Raw genomic sequence first — 23,040 nt, forward strand, 5'->3', positions numbered from 1 at the left:
TGGGCTCCCTGCCTGTGCCATTAAACCCCTACAACTCATCCAGAACGCCGCAGCCCGTCTGGTGTTCAACCTTCCCAAGTTCTCTCACGTCACCCCGCTCCTCCGCTCTCTCCACTGGCTTCCAGTTGAAGCTCGCATCCGCTACAAGACCATGGTGCTTGCCTACGGAGCTGTGAGGGGAACGGCACCTCAGTACCTCCAGGCTCTGATCAGGCCCTACACCCAAACAAGGGCACTGCGTTCATCCACCTCTGGCCTGCTCGCCTCCCTACCACTGAGGAAGTACAGTTCCCGCTCAGCCCAGTCAAAACTGTTCGCTGCTCTGGCCCCCAATGGTGGAACAAACCCCTCACGACGCCAGGACAGCGGAGTCAATCACCACCTTCCGGAGACACCTGAAACCCCACCTCTTCAAGGAATACCTAGGATAGGGTAAGTAAGGGTAAGTAATCCTTCTCCCCCAAAAAAAAGATTTAGATGCAAGTGGCTGTTCCACTGGATGTCATAAGGTGTATGCACCAATTTGTAAGTCGCTCTGGATAAGAGCGTCTGCTAAATGACTTAAATGTAAATGTAAATGTATGCGTGGCCCTCTCTTTGTAGTGAATTAGCGCGTGCCTCTCAGAAAACACAGTGTTGTACACAGCTTGTATGCAAGGAACACATGACCTACTAGCCCACTGCGCTTTTGTATCGATCTGGTAAACAACTGGATAAGTCTTTGTCATTTAACAGCATCACCTTCAGTCTATCCTGATAGTATTTGAGTCCCATATACAAAGCCAGCGCTGTCCATGCTTGGACCTCAACATGGCTCGCTGTTGTTCAGCACATGGACTTGCTTTGGTGGCAGACACATTCGAGCAGGTAAGAGATGGCCTTATTGCTGCTGGACATTACTTGTAAGTAGAAACATTACGTATTTGTATTGATTATTTCTATTATTGTTATAGCTAGAATGTGTAGTTATTGTTATAATGTTAGTTACATAGCATGACGAGTGTTCAAGTTTCATAGAATCCCATTGTAGCCAGTAGCTTTCATATATACAGTCATTGGCTTAGCCTAAACAAAGGGGTGGAGCGGTATCATAAGACACACTATAAGGCAAACAAAACATTCAGATTGTATATTTTAGAACACTGACGTAGTATTTAGAATCCTTTCAACTCTGTTCATCACATATCTTTCTGTCATGGAAAATGGATAACTTTATCGCCGGAGAAACTTGAATCAGAGATGTTAGTCTACCAAGAGCCTCAACCAGCGACTTCCTGTAATTATCCCGTGCGGATGGAAGATTAACGTACAAGTCAATGGAAAATTGTGATGTTCTAAGCTACAGGAAGTAATCACATTTTGAGCCAAAGTTGGTTATCTTGTTTTCTAGGAGAGATTCTCCTATCAAATACATTCCATTCCATGTTCAGTTTTAGAAGCGATATAAAGATCAAATCAAATCACCAAAGAACACATTAGAAATGAGTATTTTGTCATGTTCAATGTGGATTATTTAATGGCATAACCCGTTTGATGCTTCCAGTTTAATGCTTCCTTAATGGCTAACGCCACCATTCATGGACGTTGCCCTGTACACACTGTATTGTGTGGAACTGTGTTGGATTTATGGCATTTTTTTCTATTTGATATTCCCCCTGCTCAGAGGGAACCTCTATCCTGAATGAAACCTACAAGTACCCCTGGCTGGCCTAGTTAGTGTTGTATAGCCTATTTTAGCCAATGCAAACACAACACTATTTAGGATATCTAGTTTATTCAAATGGTATCCTGACTCGCTGAAATAAATCCTGAACATGCTGCAAAGCAATTGTGATCCTATAAGGACCCTGTTTATAGTCTGTACACTATGCAGTTAAAAAAAAGAATGCAGTTAGTTGAAATGTTACAGATAGTCTGTAGCATCTAGAGACTATCCAAATAAAGTGTTACCCACATTTAGTCTACTAATATTTGACATATTACATACAGTATTCATAAGTGTAAGAGATCTTAAATTATCAACAAATACTGGTCCAATAATATTTTCAATGTTGCAAAGAACCTGTAAGTACACTATCCTAATTTACATGTGTTAACTGCTTATTGCACGTATTCATAAATTGTTCACGTACAGTTGAAGTTGGAAATGTACATAAACCTTAGCCAAATACATTTAAACTCAGGTTTTCACAATTCCTGACATTTATTCCAAATAAAAATTCCCTGTATTAGGTCAGTTAGGACCACCATTTTATTTTAAGAATGTGACATTTCTGAATAATAGTAGAGAGAATTATTTATTTCAGCTTTTATTTCTTTCATCACATTCCCAGTGGGCCAGAAGTTTACATACACTAAATTAGTATTTGGTAGCATTTCCTTCAAAATGTTTAACTTGGGTCAAACATTTTGGGTAGCCTTCCACGAGCTTCCCACAATAAGTTGGGTGAATTTTGGCCCATTCCTCCTGACAGAGCTGGTGTAACTGAGTCAGGTTTGTAGGCTTCCTTGCTCGCACACTCTTTTTCAGTTCTGCCCACAACTTTTCTATAGGATTGAGGTCAAGGCTTTGTGATGGCCACTCCAATACTTTGACTTTGTTGTCCTTAATCCATTTTGCCACAACTTTGGAAGTATGGTGTGCTTGAGGTCATTGTCCATTTGGAAGACCCATTTGCGACCAAGCTTTAACTTCCTGACTGATGTCTTGAGATGTTGATTCAGTATACCCACATAATTGTCCTGCCTTATGATGCCAACTATTTTCTGAAGTGCACCAGTCTCTCCTGCAGCAAAGCACCCCCACAACATGATGCTGCCACTCCCGTGCTTCACGGTTGGGATGGTGTTCTTTGGCTTGCAAGCCTCCTCCTATTTCCTCCAATCAATTATATTTTTGTTTCATCAGACCAGAGGACACTTCTCCAAAAAGTACGATCTTTGTCCCCATGTGCAGTTTCAAACCGTAGTCTGGCTTTTTTATGGTGGTATAGGAGGTCATCTGGTTATGTTGATACAAATCAAATCAAATCAAATTTTATTTGTCACATACACATGGTTAGCAGATGTTAATGCGAGTGTAGCGAAATGCTTGTGCTTCTAGTTCCGACAATGCAGTGATAACCAACAAGTAATCTAACTAACAATTCCAAAACTACTGTCTTATACACAGTGTAAGGGGATAAAGAATATGTACATAAGGATATATGAATGAGTGATGGTACAGAGCAGCATACAGTAGATGGTATCGAGTACAGTATATACATATGAGATGAGTATGTAGACAAAGTAAACAAAGTGGCATAGTTAAAGTGGCTAGTGATACATGTATTACATAAGGATGCAGTCGATGATGTAGAGTACAGTATATACGTATGCATATGAGATGAATAATGTAGGGTAAGTAACATTATATAAGGTAGCATTGTTTAAAGTGGCTAGTGATATATTTACATAATTTCCCATCAATCCCATTATTAAAGTGGCTGGAGTTGGGTCAGTGTCAATGACAGTGTGTTGGCAGCAGCCACTCAATGTTAGTGGTGGCTGTTTAACAGTCTGATGGCCTTGAGATAGAAGCTGTTTTTCAGTCTCTCGGTCCCAGCTTTGATGCACCTGTACTGACCTCGCCTTCTGGATGATAGCGGGGTGAACAGGCAGTGGTTCGGTGGTTGATGTCCTTGATGATCTTTATGGCCTTCCTGTAACATCGGGTGGTGTAGGTGTCCTGGAGGGCAGGTAGTTTGCCCCGGTGATGCGTTGTGCAGACCTCACTACCCTCTGGAGAGCTTTACGGTTGAGGGCGGAGCAGTTGCCGTACCAGGCGGTGATACAGCCCGCCAGGATGCTCTCGATTGTGCATCTGTAGAAGTTTGTGAGTGCTTTTGGTGACAAGCCAAATTTCTTCAGCCTCCTGAGGTTGAATAGGCGCTACTGCGCCTTCTTCACGACGCTGTCAGTGTGAGTGGACCAATTCAGTTTGTCTGTGATGTGTATGCCGAGGAACTTAAAACTTGCTACTCTCTCCACTACTGTTCCATCGATGTGGATAGGGGGTGTTCCCTCTGCTGTTTCCTGAAGTCCACAATCATCTCCTTAGTTTTGTTGACGTTGAGTGTGAGGTTATTTTCCTGACACCACACTCCGAGGGCCCTCACCTCCTCCCTGTAGGCCGTCTCGTCGTTGTTGGTAATCAAGCCTACCGCTGTTGTGTCGTCCGCAAACTTGATGATTGAGTTGGAGGCGTGCGTGGCCACGCAGTCGTGGGTGAACAGGGAGTACAGGAGAGGGCTCAGAACGCACCCTTGTGGGGCCCCCCGTGTTGAGGATCAGCGGGGAGGAGATGTTGTTGCCTACCCTCACCACCTGGGGGCGGCCCGTCAGGAAGTCCAGTACCCAGTTGCACAGGGCGGGGTCGAGACCCAGGGTCTCGAGCTTGATGACGAGCTTGGAGGGTACTATGGTGTTGAATGCCGAGCTGTAGTCGATGAACAGCATTCTCACATAGGTATTCCTCTTGTACAGGTGGGTTAGGGCAGTGTGCAGTGTGGTTGAGATTGCATCGTCTGTGGACCTATTTGGGCGGTAAGCAAATTGGAGTGGGTCTAGGGTGTCAGGTAGGGTGGAGGTGATATGGTCCTTGACTAGTCTCTCAAAGCACTTCATGATGACGGAAGTGAGTGCTACGGGCGGTAGTCGTTTAGCTCAGTTACCTTAGCTTTCTTGGGAACAGGAACAATGGTGGCCCTCTTGAAGCATGTGGGAACAGCAGACTGGTATAGGGATTGATTGAATATGTCCGTAAACACACCGGCCAGCTGGTCTGCGCATGCTCTGAGGGCGCGGCTGGGGATGCCGTCTGGGCCTGCAGCCTTGCGAGGGTTAACACGTTTAAATGTCTTACTCACCTCGGCTGCAGTGAAGGAGAGACCGCATGTTTTCGTTGCAGGCCGTGTCAGTGGCACTGTATTTTCCTCAAAGCGGGCAAAAAAGTTATTTAGTCTGCCTGGTAGCAAGACATCCTGGTCCGTGACTGGGCTAGGTTTCTTCTTGTAGTCCGTGATTGACTGTAGACCCTGCCACATGCCTCTTGTGTCTGAGCCATTGAATTGAGATTCCACTTTGTCACTGTACTGACGCTTAGCTTGTTTAATAGCCTTGCGGAGGGAATAGCTGCATTGTTTATATTCGGACATGTTACCAGACACCTTGCCCTGATTAAAAGCAGTGGTTCGCGCTTTCAGTTTCACGCGAATGCTGCCATCAATCCACGGTTTCTGATTAGGGAATGTTTTTATCGTTGCTATGGGAACGTTCTAATGAACTCGCACACCGAATCAGCGTATTCGTCAACAGGACACAACAGGACACATTTTACTTCACAAGGTCCTTTGCTGTTGTTCTGAGATTGATTTGCACATTTCGCACCAAAGTACTGTCACACCCTGACCTTAGAGATCATTTTTATGTCTCTATTTGGTTTGGTCAGGTTGTGATTTGGGGTGGGCATTCTATGTTTTTGTTTTCTATGATTTTGTATTTCTATGTTTTGGCCGGGTATGGTTCTCAATCAGGGACAGCTGTCTATCGTTGTCTCTAATTGGGAACCATACTTAGGTAGCCCTTTCCCTCCTTTCAGTGTGGGAAGTTAACTTTGTTTGTGGCACTTAGCCCTTAAGCTTCATCTCTAGGAGACAGAAGGTGTCTGCGTGGTCCCATGGTGTTTATACTTGCGTACTATTGTTTGTACAGATGAACGTGGCACCTTCAGGCATTTGGAAAATGCTCCCAAGGATTTGGCTAAGGTTTATGTAAACTTCTGACTTCAACTTTTTGTTTTTCCTAGCCACCGTGCTTCTACACCTGCATTGCTTGCTGTTTGGGGTTTTAGGCTGGGTTTCTGTACAGCACTTTGAGATATCAGCTGATGTACGAAGGGCTATATAAATACATTTGATTTGATTTGAACTGTATGTAATGCACTAGAGCTTTGCACACTCTCATGAATGCAATAATTTACTTAGTCAAGATTTTGAGAGCGTACTAGTACCAAAAAGCATAATCTTATGTGGATGAATAAATACATTATGTGATCATGTAAAAAAACAAACACTTTATAATACATATTCTATTGAATCATTTCAACTCACCCCCCTTTAAAACGTGTATTTTCATACATTTTTACACTATTTCCTTGAAGGTAAAGTGCAGTTTAAGACAATTTGAGGGCACACCACTTGTTATCCACTGGATAGAGTACATGTATAATTCTACACAGACATGATGTTAGTAATCCCCATGCTCTGCCAACACCACCATGCTCTGCCAACACACACACACACACACACACACACACACACACACACACACACACACACACACACACACACACACACACACACACACACACACACACACACACACACACACACACACACACACACACACACACACACACACAAGCTACTACATCCTATCACACGTGAAGTGGATGTATTGTAAAATGTAATTGCCCTGCCGGTCTAGCATGGGGTTGTGAAGGAGTTGACAAGAACCACAAAACAACTGAGTGGGCCCCACAACACTCACACACAACTCTACCCCCCTGCCTTTCCTTCCTGCTCCTCTCTCTCACATGCACATAAACTAAACATGACGATGTTGAAGACCAATGTTGACTCCAATGGCAGTTGTGTCAAGTTGGTTGGATGTCCTTCGGGTGGTAGACCATTTTTGATGCCCATGGAAAACTGTTGCGCTTCAGAAACCCAGCAGCGTTGCAGTTCTTGACACAAACTGGTGTGCCTGGCACATACTACCATACCATGTGCTTAATTTGTCAATTGGGAGGTGAAGAAATACAGAACAAAAAGCCAGAGAGGTGGGTGACCTGGGGGGTTCAGAGGTACCGGAACACATGAAAGAAAAATCCCTTATAATAAAGCATTTCATGCATTATCATCGCTTTTGAGTACTGGCATAGAACAGTAAAGCAGAGAGAGGCACTTCCAGAAATTGCACACATGGGGAAAATGTTTAATAGCCTATGGTCCGGAAAACATTTTCCTTCTACATAATTTTAGATGACTGGAGACTTCAGCAGGATATTTATTAATAGCTTACAAATGATCGAAATGACAGGCTATACTGAAAATCTGAGATCAATAAAAACGACACTGTTTTGAATCCATCAATAGCCTAGGCCTAGGTGTGTGGAGACCCACATATTGTACAATATGAGGAGGAAATTATAGTCCTAAAAAAAGCTTTCCAGTTTCACTGACTCACCCAATGAGGCGCAGGCCACTCACCAGCCATGGCCAATGCGCTCATGACAAAAGCTTATCTCTCTCTTACTTTGTAAAACAATGATGTTAGCTCAAAAGGTCTATTTGGAAGTTGATAACTTGGTAGCCCACAGACAGATTATTATTCTCTTTTCAGAATGATCTGTGTTTTCCCGCAATTGTATTTGAAATATCGTGAAAGGCCTGTTTTGGATGACAGCAGTAATTCTATAACTTTGGCAAATGTATTTCAATTTATCAGGGGTGTTGCGGCACCTCCAGCACCCTTCCCACGACTATGATTCTATAAGGAAATAAATGATTAAGTACAACGCTGGAAAGATGGGAGTTTCATGCTCAGAGCAGGGATATGGAGAAAGATCACTTAAAGTGAATCTCATTCTAGTTCTGTGAGAAATGCAGGTGGCTTCTCTCTTTCACCACAGCAATGGCCACGCATTGGTCTATATAAATGTAAATAGTCCGGGTGGCCATTTGATTAATTGTTCAGCAGTCTTATGGCTTGGGGGTAGAAGCTGTTAAGGAGTCTTTTGGACCTAGACTTGATGCTCCGATACCACTTGCCTTGCGGTAGCAGAGAGAACAGTCTATGACTTGGGAGACTGGATATAGGTCTTGGATGGCAGGAAACTTGGGACATACACACTACCCGCTGTAGCGCCTTACGGTCACATGCCGAGCAGTTACCATACCAGGCAGTGATGCAACCGGTCAGGATGCAGCTATAGAATTTTTTGAGAATCTCGGGACCCCATGCCAAAAAATGTTAGTCTCCTGAGGAGGAAAAGGTGGTGTCGTGCCCTCTTCACAACTGTCTTGGTGTGTTTGGACCATTATAGTTTGTTGGTGATGGGGACATCAAGGAATTTGAAACTCTGAACCTGCTCCACTACAGCCGGATCGATGTTAATGGTAGCCTGTTTCAACCCTCCTTTTCCTATAGTCCATCCTTTGTCTTGCTCACACTGAGGGAGAGGTTTTTGTCCTGGCACCACACTGCCAGTTCTCTGACCTCCTCCCTATAGGCTGTCTCATCGTTGTCAGTGATCAGGCCTAACACTGTTGTGTCGTCAGAAAACTTAATGATGGTGTTGGAGTTTTGCATGGCCATGCAGTCGTGGGTGAACAGGGAGTACAGGGGTGGACTAAGCATGCACCCCTGAGGGGCCCCAGTGTTGAGGATCAGTGTGGCAGATGTGTTGTTGCCTACTCTTACCACCTGGGGGGGCGGCCTGTTAGGAAGTCCAGGATCCAGTAGCAGAGGGAGGTGTTTAGTCCCAGGGTGTTAGTGTAATTTAATTATGCCAATGTGCTTTCATCAATTGAAAGCCCTTAATCTATTTTATGAGAATTTCTAAGATTTCTTGTTTGCATAAAATAGACGCAGACCAGTCTTTCAATAATAGGTCATCGAATTTATTCTCGGAGCGCGCTCCCACTTAATCACGTGCAGCAGTTTATATACAGATCATGACGTCATTTCATTGCTTTAACAGAATCCCCTCCTCTTGACCGGGACAAAGTGAGGTGAAAAGTTCATTCTAACTTTTACTAACACACTCCCAGATAACTTTTGACCCCTCAACATTATCGATCACCATTGAACTGACAGTTGTAATTAACAGAAAACTTAGGAATGTACAAGGGAGAGCTTTGTAAGAGTGTCTGTGTGTGGAGGAAAGGTGGTCTAGAGTTTTTTCCCCTTTGGTTGCACATGTGACATGCTGGTAGAAATGAGGTAAAATGGATTTAAGTTTGCCTGCATTAAAGGCTCACGTCCACTAGGAGTGGAGCTTGTGGATGAGCATTTTTTTGTTTGCACATGGCCTTATACAGCTCGTTGAGTGCGGTCTTAGTGCCAGCATCGGTTTGTGGTGAATAGTTAACGGCTACAAATAATATAGATGAGAACTCTCTTGGTAGATAGTATGGTCTACAGCTTATCATGAGTTATTCGACCTCAGGCGAGCAATAACTCGAGACTTCTTTAATTCTTGACATCGCGCACCAGCAGTTATTGACTGTTAGACACACACCCCCGCCCCTCGTCTTACCAGACGTAGCTGCTCTGTCATGTCCTGTCTCTGTCTCTGTCCTGCATCGCCCAGGAAAACCCAGCCTGCTCTATATTATCCATGTTGTCGTTTAGCCACGTCTCGGTGAAACATAAGATAGAACAGTTTTTAATGTCCCGTTGGTAGGGTAGTCTTAATCGTATATCGTCCCGTTTATTTTCCAATTAATGTTTGCCAATAATATGGAGGGTAGTGGTGGTTTACCTATTTGCCCACAAATTCTCACAAGGCACTCCACCCTCATTCACCTTTCCTCTGTCTTTTCTTCACACGTATGACAGGGATTTGGACCTGGACTCGTCAAAGCAGTATAACCTTCGTGTCGGACTCATTCAAGAATCTTCGTCCAGTTTGAGGTGAGTAATCGCTGTTCTGATTTTCAGAAGCTCTTTTCAGTCATAAGAGATGGTAGATGCAACATTATGTACAAAATAAGTTACAAACAATGCGAAAAATAAACAAAATAGCACAGTTGGTTAGGAGCCCGTTAAATAGCAGCCATCCCCTCCGGCGCCATTATCAATATAAGACTACAATGTTGTGCAAACCATGAACCCAGGCCAGCCCAACACAAATCAATTCTTAGAATATCAGGCACTGCTTTTTTTACATTATGTTTTTGAGGGTGCAGCCAGGAGAATTACAGAGGAGTCAACTTGAATTAACTGTGAATGCTTTTATTCAAATGTTTACAGCAACAAAAAAATACTAACAGTGAAAAATAATGTTTCATGTCACAAGATGTACCAGATCCTGGAAAATGTGTTCCGGAACGAAACTGTCCAAAACTGAGAGGTACCGGACCCTGTTCTGATCCGGCTCAAATTAAGTAATGACCATACGCCGTTCAAAGGCACTTAAATCTTTTGTCTTGCTCATTCACCTTCTGAAAGGCACACATACACAATCCATGTCTCAATTGTATTAATGCTTTAAAAAAGCCTTCTTTAACCTGTCTCCTCCCCTTCATCTACACTGATTGATGTGGATTTAACAAGTGACATCAATAAGGGATCATCGCTTTCACCTGGATTCTCCTGGCCAGTCTGTCATTCATAATGTTTTTAAAATCAGTGTACATACACATACATACACACACATATGTGCCTTGATCACTAGATAAAAACAACTAGATTAAAGAATCAAAAAACAAATGGTAAGAAACCCATATTATACATGCTATATCCCGTCACGCCCCCTCTCATAAAAACCCCATACACGCCACCCTCATAAATCACAACGTTGACACGCAAAGTATCCTATATCCCTACTACTGTGATAGTACCATAGTACTGGTATATTTTAAAGGGATATTGTTCAGTGTTTTACCCTAGTCTTAATCTGGAAAACTATCCCTTTAAGGGTGAATAGAAACTAAAATGAAACATAATCGAAAGAAAATAATAGAATAGAATAGTTTGTGTTTGGTGCAGTCCTTACCTGTCCAACGTAGACCAGTAGTCTGGCATTGAGAGGGCTCTCGTCAGGACTCACCCAGAACTCAGAGTTATCATCTGACGACACCGAAAACTGGAAATCACCTGGGAAATAGAAATACAGTCAAAATGGTTAGGGTGTGTGTGTGTGTGTGTGTGTGTGTGTGTGTGTGTGTGTGTGTGTGTGTGTGTGTGTGTGTGTGTGTGTGTGTGTGTGTGTGTGTGTGTGTGTGCGCGTGTGTGTGTGTGTGTGTGTGTGTGTGTGTGTGTGTGTACTGAGGCAGGACTGACAGACACAGTGTCCCCAGTCCATACCTAGAGCCAGGCCCCAGCCTTCAGTAACTCTCTATATAACTCTATATAACACTCTGTCAGTTGCTGTATGGGGATTTGGGGCCTGGTTCTGTAGCTATATTTATACAGCTGACCTCACTAAGAGAAAGAGTGTGTGTGTGTGTGTGTGTGGCAACAGAGTAGCAGCGGCACAAGTACACAGTATGCTTCTGCTCTGGAGTTAAAGCTCAGAGGCCAAGACAGGAATGGTCAAAAACCACATAGACTGAGTGATAAGTGTGATATGGTTGGAGAAATTACAATATTATGTTATAATACTGTTATTGCATCAAATGGTTGTTTTATGCAACAGAATAGAGGATTATTATAACTCTATTGTGTTTGTGTGAATTAAAAGTGTGCCTCTGGGAGATTTAACACTGACAGTGGATTTACGATGGATTGGTGATAAAGACCGCATTCCATAGCATGATTAGTGTCTGTGTGACTGACTGTAAGGTACCAGGTAGAGATGGCTCAGGGCCAGACCCTGGTTTCTACACAATGAGGACAGTATTTACAGCAGATATGGTTGGCTGTGAATTATTAGTAACATTGTGACCCATTGCATACATCTGTTGTTTGTCATGAATGGACTTGGCTATAAAATGCTGTGGCTCAAACCAGCTGGTTGAGTTCTCAGTGATCACCTCCAGGGGTGATTACTGACCAGCTCCATTACTGCAGTAATTAAATAATAAAGTTTGATTGTTCTGAAGAAATCTCAAAGTCTCTCCTTTTGATTACAATAATTCCACCACAGTGGTTTGATATTATGGGGGTTATGGTGTGTGTTGGGTGACTCTTAAAGGGACATTTCACTCAGAAACGGAAAGTAATGTCAAGATGAAACCGTGTCCCACGACATCAATAGTGTAGATCGATAGTGTAGATCCAGCTGTACGCCTCAATCTCAAATGAATGGAAAAGATAAGCACTGTCTAATTTCTTGTTTTTAGAAAAAAAAGATTTTCCATTCATTTGGAATGGAGGCATATAGCTGGATTTATACAACTGATGTCATTGCACATGGTTTCATCTTGACATTAGACTACTTTCGAGGTTGGAAAATGTCAATGTTTACTTACGAGTGAAATGTCCCTTTAACTGATACTATGGAGGTTATCCATCTAACCTTTTGCAATGGCCCTTGAGAGGGTCTGAGAACCTCTGATAGGCTTCTACTAGGGGTACTTGTCAAAGGTCTCATTCGTGGATGGCATTTAGCCCAAGTTGAATTGAGTCAGTTGGTAGGGCACTTGGTGTAGTGTTGGGCACTTGGTTGGGCATTTATAGGCAACTCCACCCAAGGGCACTTAATCTAATGGAACTCAACCTCTAGGGTGTAAGTAGAAAGTATGATTAGTGGTTTCTCACCATCTCTGTATGGATGAATGAAACCAAATATTCGGAGGCCGTAGTTCTTCCATTTTGGAGCCACAGCCAGCTTCTTCACCGTAGTTCTCGTCTGGAATGATAGACGTGTACAAACCATAAGATGAAGACCTGGACATGTCTGACGGACGAACGGACGGACATAGAGAAGGCAGACAGACGGACGGACAAACAGACAGAGCTCTACAGTATACTCACATGGGGATATAGAGGGAAGTGCAGGTTCTTTCGGAGCTGGGCTACAGACGAGCCACACCAGTCCTCAAACACGTGGAGGTTGGCCTGCCCTTTGAACTGTGGAGAGAGAGAGAGAGAGAGAGAGACCAGAGAGAAGGGACTCGTTCAAATATATAATAACAATACTGTACTGTCACTTAACAGACATTTTTATCCTGACTTATAGTACAGTGAGTGCATATGTTTTCAGTGTGTGTGAGTGTGATCCTTTAGGGAACTGAACGAGCAGCATTGGCATGGCTAGCATCACACTCTTACCAACTAAGCCACATAGGTTCACTTTCTGTTCATCACTTCATAACAACTGGCCTAATAACCTAATAACTCTAACCTTACTTAAAACACTACAACTGAGTAGCACAAATGGTGTGATGATCAAGCCATTACTGTTATTTCTACCAATCTATAATACCATGGATTCTAGCATAGTGATCCCCTCCATTTCCCTCAGGGACGGGCATCAGAGCATTTGACACTGACAAAATAAGAGGAACTCAGAGCTGAGCCTGAACATTGTGTGTCTAAGACAGCTCGGCAGAAAAAGAACAGCCCCAGAGTTTGACATTTGTCTGCATTAGCTCAGCTGCATGGGGGGAAACAGAGGACGCTCTGAGGACAAAGAGTTTGGAGCACACACATCAGAAGACATAACAGACTCAGAAGGTTTGTGTGTCATCAGAACATAAAGGGAAATTAAGGGTGACTGGTTTGAGTCCCTCGCATACATTGCAGCCTATGGGTAAACAGCAGGGGGTGGTGAAGCATACCCCAAAACACACACACACACAGAGAACACACAGATGCAGAAACGGACATACACAAGCATGCATATTTATTTTCTTTTTTATTTAACCTTTATTTAACTAGGCAAGTCAGTTACGAACAAATTCTTATTTACAATGACGGCCTACCCTGGCCAGACCCGGACGACACTGGGCCAATTGTGCGACGCCCCATGGGACTCCCAATCACAGCCGGATATGATACAGCCTGGATATGTACAGACACACATCTGTTCACGCACAAACACACACACAAATGCACACATTCAGAGACACACGCCCATGCACACTCACACAGACGCACAGACATACACTAACATGAGTGCACGTATGCACACACAGACAGACAGATGTCATGACTGGCCTGTGAGGGTCAGGTTACAGTGGATCACAGTTCTACAGAGATATCTCTCCCTCCCGCAGAGCGGGAGAGGTATAGAGAGTTTGATGGGTGGAGGTTATGACCTCACGCCCATTGTAAATAAGAAGACAGCAGCCCAACTCTTTTCTGGTCTCTAGTGTGAGAGACTGGAATGTCTGTGTGCCTTAGGAAGAGTTTACAGCCCAAACCTACAGAACATCGAATAAATGGACTTTGGGACAATATTTTTCATCATCTGAATGGGTGGGAACAATGATACAAATGAACTTTTAACAAGGCACACCTGTTAATTGAAATGCATTCCAGGTGACTACCTCATGGAGCTGGTTGAGAGAATGCCAAGAGTGTGCAAAGGCAAAGGTTGGCTACTTTGAAGAATCTCAATTATAAAATATATTTTGATTTGTGTAACAGTTTTTTGGTTACTACATGATTCTATATGTGTTATTTCATAGTTTTGATGTCTTCACTATTATTCCACAACGTAGAAAATAGTAAAAATAAAGAAAAACCCTTGAATGAGTAGGTGTGTCCAAACTGTTTACTGATACTGTACCTTTTTCTAGCCCCGAGTCTCTACTTTTATCCAATGTAAAAAACACACATTTTGCTACATAACAACTGAATCGAGCCGGTCGGTCACAATTATCTGTAAGGTCCCTCAGTCGAGTAGTGAATTTCAAACACAGATTCAACCACAAAGAACAGTTTTTACCCTATTGGTAGATGGGTAAAAAGCAGATATTGAATATCCATTTGAGCATGGTGAAGTTATTAATTATATTTTGGATGGTGTATCAATACACCCAGTCATTAAAAAGATGCAGGTGTCCTTCCTAACTCAGTTGCCAAAGAGGAAGCAAACCACATTTCACCATGAGGCCAATGGTGTAAAGGCTCTCCTCTTCCTCTTCTGAGGAGGAGTAAGCAAGGATCGGACCAATACGCAGCGTGGTAAGTGTTCATCTTGGTTTTTAATACGAACACTGAACAAAACAATAAACAACAACGTGACAAAAAACAACCGAAACAGTTCCGTGTGGAAAGAAACCCCGACACGGAAAATAAACACCCACAACTCAAAAGTAAAACCAGGATCCCTAAGTATGATTCTCAATCAGGGACAACGATTGACAGCTGCCTCTTGATTGAGAACCATACCAGGCCGAACACAGCAATCCCAAATCAATAGAAAAAAAGAACATAGACAGCCCACCCAACTCATGCCCTGACCATACTAAAACAAAGACATAATAAAAGAACTAAGATCAGAACGTGACAAATGGGGAATTAAAAAACAGTTACAGAATTTTATGGCTGTGATTGGAGAGAACTGAGGATGGATCAACAACATTGTAGTTACTCCAAAATACTAACCTAATTGACAGAGTTAAAAGAAGGAAGCCTGAACGGAATAAAAAATACAACAGGCTCAGAAACAGGTCCTATTTACAAGTCATCAGACTGCTGAACACTTGAACTGGACTGACCACCTGCTCTGATTCTACACACCTTAGCGCACACACACACACACACACACACACACACACACACACACACACACACACACACACACACACACACACACACACACACACACACACACACACACACACACACACACACACACACACACACACACACGCTGCTAGAAGAATATTAATTATGATTTCTAAATACTGCACAATTTAAACACTTGCTCCCCCAATCCCCCCTTCCCCAATACACATGTAAATATTAGACTAGAAATTGTGCCATGCTGTTTTATGCATACGTATGTAAAAATGTATATTCTATTCTCCTGAGCCATTTACTTTATGTTTGCAGTCTTGTCTTTTCTTATTTCTTATTGTTGTTGCATTGTGGAGAAGGAACTTTCCGGTAAGCATTTAGTTGGACGGTATATACCATGTGTATGCCGTTCATACGACTAATAAAACCTGACACTAATTCGCCCCCAGGATTTAATACCATATTTCCACCTACACTCGCCAAGTTACAGCTAGTATCACAAGTGAAATGCAATTATAAACTGTTCATGTATAGGACCAGTTTCCAAAACACATATTTAGTCTACTGACTTGGACTCACCATTGAAAGTGCTTATTAGTGTAAAACTAGGCTTAATCTATATCCAGAAAAAAATGCCTTTATGTTCCAGGGGGAGCAGTTACTTCAGCTCTCAGTGAAGGTGACATCCCTCCATGCAAGCCTAAACTAAACCTAGTTTGATAACCCTACTCTGCACGGCGAAAAAGAAAACAATCAAACAAAACCAACAAACAAGAAAGGTTAGAGAGGCCAAACGGAAGGGTAAGCATCCCTTTCTGATTCCACATTCCTGCCCATGGCGACTGCTGCTGTTGATGGTAAAAGTCACGTTTGATTAGTGTCACACAGGCATTCTCATGGACGGCCTGACCGGGGTCCTACTCATTTCTGTACAGGCGCTGTATTCTAGCCACCCTGCACGATAACAGCCAAGCAGTGATTATGAATCATGAATAAAGCATAAGTGATTTGTTTACAAATCTGCTGCACTCTAGTCCTTTACTGAGTGTGTGTGTGTGTGTGTGTGTGTGTGTGTGTGTGTGTGTGTGTGTGTGTGTGTGTGTGTGTGTGTGTGTGTGTGTGTGTGTGTGTGTGTGTGTGTGTGTGTGTGTGTGTGTGTGTGTGTGTGTGTGTGTGTGTGTGTGTGTGTGTGTGTGTGTGTGTGTGTGTGTGTGTGTGAGAGAGAGAGCGAGCGATCGAGAGAGAGAAAGGAAAGAGAGAGAGAAAATAGTAGAGAGAGGTGAGTGTGGTAGAGAGGGGGACAGGGATTGGAGATAAGGATGGAGTGGTGGAGAGAGGGATTGGACAGGGCTGGGAGAGGATGAGGAGGGAGGTAAGGGATTTAGCTGATACCAGGATGTCCCAGTGTAACTATGTACCATGCAAAGCTTTTAATAGATTTCCTATGGCTTTTTAAAATAAATCCTTTTTTAGGCTGTATTTTTTACCCTGCCTGACAAAACATGAATAAGCCACTATTCACTTTATCTACAGCAATTACATTAAATCCAATGCAATTTTGCGGAGGCTAAAGGAGATAGTAATACGTTTTGGGATGCTAAAACACTATAGAATACTTACAGTACAGCTTTTCTGGTCACACACTGTGTACTTGTTTACTAAAAGTAGTAAACAATGGAGGGAGGCAAAAATGGGAGGAGAGAGAGAGAGAAAGAATTATGTATTTTGACCAGTATCAGAGTCACTCAAGTATCTGTCATACATTATTGGGAAACTGTCACGCCTTGGTCATTGTATTTTGTGTTTTCGTTATATATTTGTTCAGGCCAGGGTGTGACATGGGTTTATTGTGTTGTCATATTGGGGTTTTTGTAGGCATTGGGATTGCGGCTGAGTAGGGGTGTAGCATAGGTTTGGCTGCCTGAGGCAGTTCTCAATCAGAGTCAGGTGATTCTCGTTGTCTCTGATTGAGAACCATATTTAGGTAGCCGGGGTTTCACTGTGTATTTCGTGGGTGATTGTTCCTGTCTCTGTGTAGTTGTTCACCAGACAGGCTGTATTAGGTTTTCACGTTCCGTTTGTTGTTTTTGTATTTTATAAGTTATTTCATGTATCGTCGTTTCTTCATTAAAGACATGAGTAACCACCACGCTGCATTTCGGTCCGACTCTCTTTCGACAAACGAACGCCGTTACAGAATCAGACATGTTCTTTACTCAAGGTCAATATAATTGGTACAGAAAGTGGTTTTCAGACTGCACTTTCAGAAGTGCGTTGGAGTAGCCCAGCAGTGTGTCCTGGATAGAGTGACTTGACACATGATTCAGAAGTCACATTTGTTAATAACATTATATTATGCCACATTATCCACAAGTGTGTTATTTTTTTCACTTGTGAATCTTGCGGGAATTGAACGCACAAGCTTGTCATTGCTAGCACCATGTTCTTACCAGCTAAGCTACACAGAACCACATACTGTATGTGATTTTCTACTGACAAATCTAAATTGGAACATATTGAGCCCATCATGTCTGCTATCTCCAGTACCATGTGTAGAGAGAGGTATTCCTATAGCAGATCCCACCTTGAGGTTACATCCCAAATGGCACCATATTCTCTACATAGTGCATTCATAGGGAATAGGGTGCCATTTGGGACACAACCGGACTCTATTTCTGCTATGCTTTCACGTGTAACCGATGTGAAATGGCTAGCTAGTTAGCGGTGGTGCGCACTAATAGCGTTTCAATCGGTGACGTCACTCGCTCTGAGACCTTGAAGTAGTTGTTCCCCTTGCTCTGCAAGGGAAGTGGATTTTGTGGAGTGATGGGTAACGATGCTTCGAGGGTGGCTGTTGTCTATGTGTGTAGAGGTTCCCTGGTTTGAGCCCAGGTAGGGGCGAGGAGAGGGACGGAAGCAATACTGCTACATTGGTGCCGTGACCCAGATCACTGGTTGCTGCGGAAAAGAAGGTCAAAAGGGGGGTGAATGTAACCGATGTGAAATAGCTAGCTAGTTAGCGGTGGTGCGTTTCAATTGGTGACGTCACTCACTCAGACCTTGAAGTAGTTGTTCCCCTTGCTCTGCAAGGGCCGCGGCTTTTGTGGAGTGATGGGTAACGATGCTTCGAGGGTGGCTGTTGTTGATGTGTGCAGAGGGTCCCTGGTTCGGGGTGGGGAGAGGGATGGAAGCAATACATCATACCATGATGGGATGAGTGTGCTTATCTCTGTCTGTCCGTAGATACTCTGATGCTTCCCCATCTCTCTACCACTGTCGCTCTTTTCTCTGTCTCTTCCATCCCTCCCTCCCTCTCCATTTCTCTTTCCTCTCTCTGTCTTTTCCATCTCTCTATTTTCCGCTGACTATATCCCCATCTATATCCCCTCTCTCTTTTTCTATCCCTCCCTCCCTCTCTCTCTCACTTCAGTCATCCCTCCAGGATCTGTCCTATATATAGCTCTGAGCTACATTCCTCTCACAGCAGCTCACGCACAAACACACACACACACTATGCCTGGTGTGGATTTAGAGAAAAGAGAGGAATATTTGAAGGCTCTTCCTATGGATTCGGCATATACTGTATGTCTAGAAGAAAGACAGAGGTAGAGAGGGAGAGAGAGATGGAGAGAGCATGAAAGAGAGAGAGTGAAAGAGAGAGCGAAAGAGAGAAAGACAGGTCATTAATAACGGTTAAATAAAGAGCTTTTCAAAACCAACGTCTCCTCTCCATTCTGTTATCAGCACACGAATACAGCAGCCCATCTCCTACGGGACACAAACATCTTTCTGGGAATGTTGCTCTTACATTGTGGGAAGCCTCAGCTTGCCAGTTGGCTTGGCACTGACAAATGACTGAGCGTCGCTCCAGCTGACGAGCCAGTCGCACCGGCTGACATTGAAAATCCCCTTGGGAGGAAGAAACTGAGACGCAATGTTCCCAACAACAGCCCATCAGTATATACCTAATACCACAATCCCTGTGGCAGCGGATAAAGTATTACAGTAGTGTGACTCAATACAATGATACACCTCAATAATGTGCGATTTCCAGTGCATACACATACATAAATATACAGGTTTTTGGAGAGATGTGGGTGGCTGCCACACTGGGCACCCCAAAAGCAGTTATTGTGGGGGAGTAAGTGTCTTGCTCAAGGGCACAATGGCAGGCATCAATGATTTGATACCAGCAACACTCCAGTTGCCAGCTCACTTCACGACAGATTTTTGTTGTCGGACCCATGATTCAAACTGGCAACTCCGGTTGCTGGCTCGCCTCTCTAACCGCTAGGCTACCTGTCAGCCCATGTGACTCAATGTCTCAACCTGGTCTCCGAGCATTTCGTATTATTCTGTACGTAAATCCGAGACCTCTATTTCGTATGATATGTTACGTTTCATATGGTATGTATTAATTTGTGGATGTCCATCATCCATTTTGCATGATATGTTACGAAGTAAAATGCATATTATATGTTACGAATTTGCTTAACCCTCTTGTTGTGCTCGTTTCATGTTAACCTCTTGCTCCTACCTGACACGCAGGCGTCCCATCTAGACATCTGGAAATGCAAATGCGCTACGCTAAATGCTAATAGTACTAGTTAAAACTCAAACGTTCATTAAAATACACATGCAGGGTATTGAATTAAAGCTACACTTGTTGTGAATCCAGGCAACAAGTCAGATTTTTAAAATGCTTTTCAGCGAAAGCATGAGAAGCTATTATCTGATAGCATGTAACACCCCAAAAGACCCGCAGGGGACGTAAACAAAATAATTAGCATAGTCGGCGCTACACAAACCGCACAAATAAAATATAAAACATTCATTACCTTTGACCATCTTCTTTGTTGGCACTCCTAGATGTCCCATAATCACTATTGGGTCTTTTTTCCGATTAAATCGGTCCATATATAGCCTAGATATCGATCTATGAAGACTGTGTGATAAACGAAAAAAAATGGCTTCTTATAACGTAACGTCATTTTTTTTTATTAACACTTAACACTTCAACACTTCAAAATACTTTTGTAATGCAACTTTAGGTATTAGTAAACATTAATAAGCGATCAAATTGATCACGAGGCGATGTATATTCTATAGGGGTTCGTCTGGAAATAATGTCCGGGTAAATTTCAACCAAAATATCCGGTCCGAGACCTGAAGAAATTGGCTGTCTCTTCTTCGTTTGACCAAGAAACAAAGCCTAGGCAAATGACAAGACTGTTGACATCGTGTGGAAGCTGTAGAAATTGCAATCTAGGCTCCAGGTAATTTGCTTTCCCATAGACAATTCATGCAAGTGGCGCATTGATATATTTTCCAATTTTCAGTGATCAGATTTTCCTGCGCTTTTCGATGAAACGCACGTTCTGTTATAGTCACAGCCGTGATTTAACCAGTTTTATAAACGTCTGAGTGTTTTCTATCCACACATACTAATCATATGCATATACTATATTCCTGGCATGAGCAGCAGGGCGCTGAAATGTTGCGCGATTTTTAACAGAATGTTCGAAAAAGTAGGGGGTAGGAGTAACAGGTTAATTAATTCTGTGTTCCCGGTCCAAAATATCCACCCCAATATAGCTGATTATAAATCCATAATAATGTTAGATCTTTTTATCAACTTAAATTCTTGTGAACATTACAAATTTTGAACTTGTATTTGCTATTTATGGCCTGCAGCCCTCATTGACCTCATTGACTCATTTTTGAGTTTTAAAAAAAAGCACAATGTATGGATTATTTTGACGATAACAAATACTCAGATAAAACATATTGTGCTATTTATCACAGACTACTTTGTGTCAAAGTTTAACAAGGACTCTCTCCTCCTCACCAGTGTCAAGATCCAAGATATGATCAAGAGCCTCACATACAGAATGTTGTTTGGTCATTGTGCTGCCACAATGTTGTGAGCAAGGCCTCAAAAACTTTATATACCAGAGCTGCAAGAAAAGCTCTAAACTGAGCAAAAAAAACAAACATCCTCTCACTGTCAACTGCGTTTATTTTCAGAAAACTTAACATGTGTAAATATTTGTATGAACATAAGATTCAACAACTGAGACATAAACGGAACAAGTTCCAAAGACATGTGACTAACAGAAATGGAATAACGTGTCCCTGAACAAAAGGGGGGTCAAAATCAAAAGTAACAGTCAGTATCTGGTGTGGCCACCAGCTGCATTAAGTACTGCAATGCATCTCCTCCTCATGGACTGCACCAGATTTGCCAGTTCTTACTGTGAGATGTTACCCGGGCTCTTCGCTGGCCATGGCATTCCTGTCATGCGGAAAATCCCGCACAGAACTAGCAGCATGGCTGGTGACACTGTCATATGCTGGAGGGTCATGTCAGGATGAGCCTGCAGGAAGGGTACCACATGAGGGAGGAGGATGTCTTCCCTGTAACGCACGGCATTGAGATTGCCTGCATTGACAACAAGCTCAGCCCAATGATGCTGTGACACAATGCCCCAGACCATGACGGACCCTCCACCTCCAAATCGATCCCGCTCCAGAGTACAGGCCTCGGTGTAACGCTCATTCCTTCGACGAAAAACGTGAATCCGACCATCACCCCTGGTGAGACAAAACCCTGACTCGTCAGTGAATGGCACTTTTTGGCAGTCCTGTCTGGTCCAACGACGGTGGGTTTGTGCCCATAGGCGACATTGTTGCTGGTGATGTCTGGTGAAGACCTGCCTTACAACAGGTCTACAAGCCCTCAGTCCAGCCTCTCTCAGCAGATTGCGGACAGTCTGAGCACTGATGAAGGGATTGTGCGTTCCTGGTGTAACTTGGACAGTTGTTGTTGTCATCCTGTACTTGTCCCGCAGGTGGGATGTTCGGCTGATACCGATCCTGTGCAGATGTTGTTACACGTGGTCTGCCACTGTGAGGACGATCAGCTGTCCGTTCTGTCTCCATGTAGCGCTGTCTTAGGGGTCTCACAGTACAGACATTGCAATTTATTGCCCTGGCCAAATCTGCAGTCCTCATGCCTCCTTGCAGCATGCCTAAGGCACTTTCACGCAGATGTGCAGGGACCTTGGGCATCTTTCTTTTGGTGTTTTTCAGAGTCAGTAGAAAGGCCTCATTAGTGTCCTAAGTTTTCATAAATGTGACCTTAAATGCATACCGTCTGTAAGCTGTGTTATAACGACCGTTCCACAGGTGCATGTTCATCAATTGTTTATGGTTCATGTTTTGATGGCAGCCACTAAATCCCGTGTCTCTCGTCAGACAGAAGATCAAGCAGGGCAGAATTTTCAATAATCACATTGTTTCATTTACAACTGATATTCACCAGAGATGGGTTGGCACAGGACTTTAAAATCAGAGTTATCTGTACAATATGGGGAGCTAATGTGAGTCTTCAAGTTTATTCACGATGCTTGGGATATTCACCGAACAACCTCTGTTACACGTTGTAATTCGCCCCCAGGATTTAATACCATATTTCCACCTACACTCGCCAAGTTACAGATAGTATCACAAGTGAACTGCAATTATAAACTGTTCATGTATAGGACCAGTTTCCAAAACACATATTTAGTCTACTGACTT

The 23,040-nt window shown here is 43.1% G+C and overlaps 1 protein-coding gene across 1 annotated transcript in view; it reads right to left on the minus strand.

Moving 5' to 3' along the window:
• Positions 1–23,040, minus strand: part of b4galnt4a (beta-1,4-N-acetyl-galactosaminyl transferase 4a) — a 421,360-nt gene that overhangs the window by 131,906 nt on the left and 266,414 nt on the right. The window contains exons 4-6 of the mRNA XM_035790369.2: positions 12,745–12,840; positions 12,529–12,619; positions 10,823–10,923 (exon numbers count right to left, since the gene is read on the minus strand). Of these exons, the coding sequence (XP_035646262.1) occupies positions 10,823–10,923; positions 12,529–12,619; positions 12,745–12,840 (288 nt within the window). The remainder of the gene's footprint in view (positions 1–10,822; positions 10,924–12,528; positions 12,620–12,744; positions 12,841–23,040) is intronic.

Source organism: Oncorhynchus keta, chromosome 17 (genome assembly GCF_023373465.1).
Source record: "Oncorhynchus keta strain PuntledgeMale-10-30-2019 chromosome 17, Oket_V2, whole genome shotgun sequence".
In the NCBI taxonomy this organism is placed as follows: Eukaryota; Metazoa; Chordata; class Actinopteri; order Salmoniformes; family Salmonidae; genus Oncorhynchus; species Oncorhynchus keta.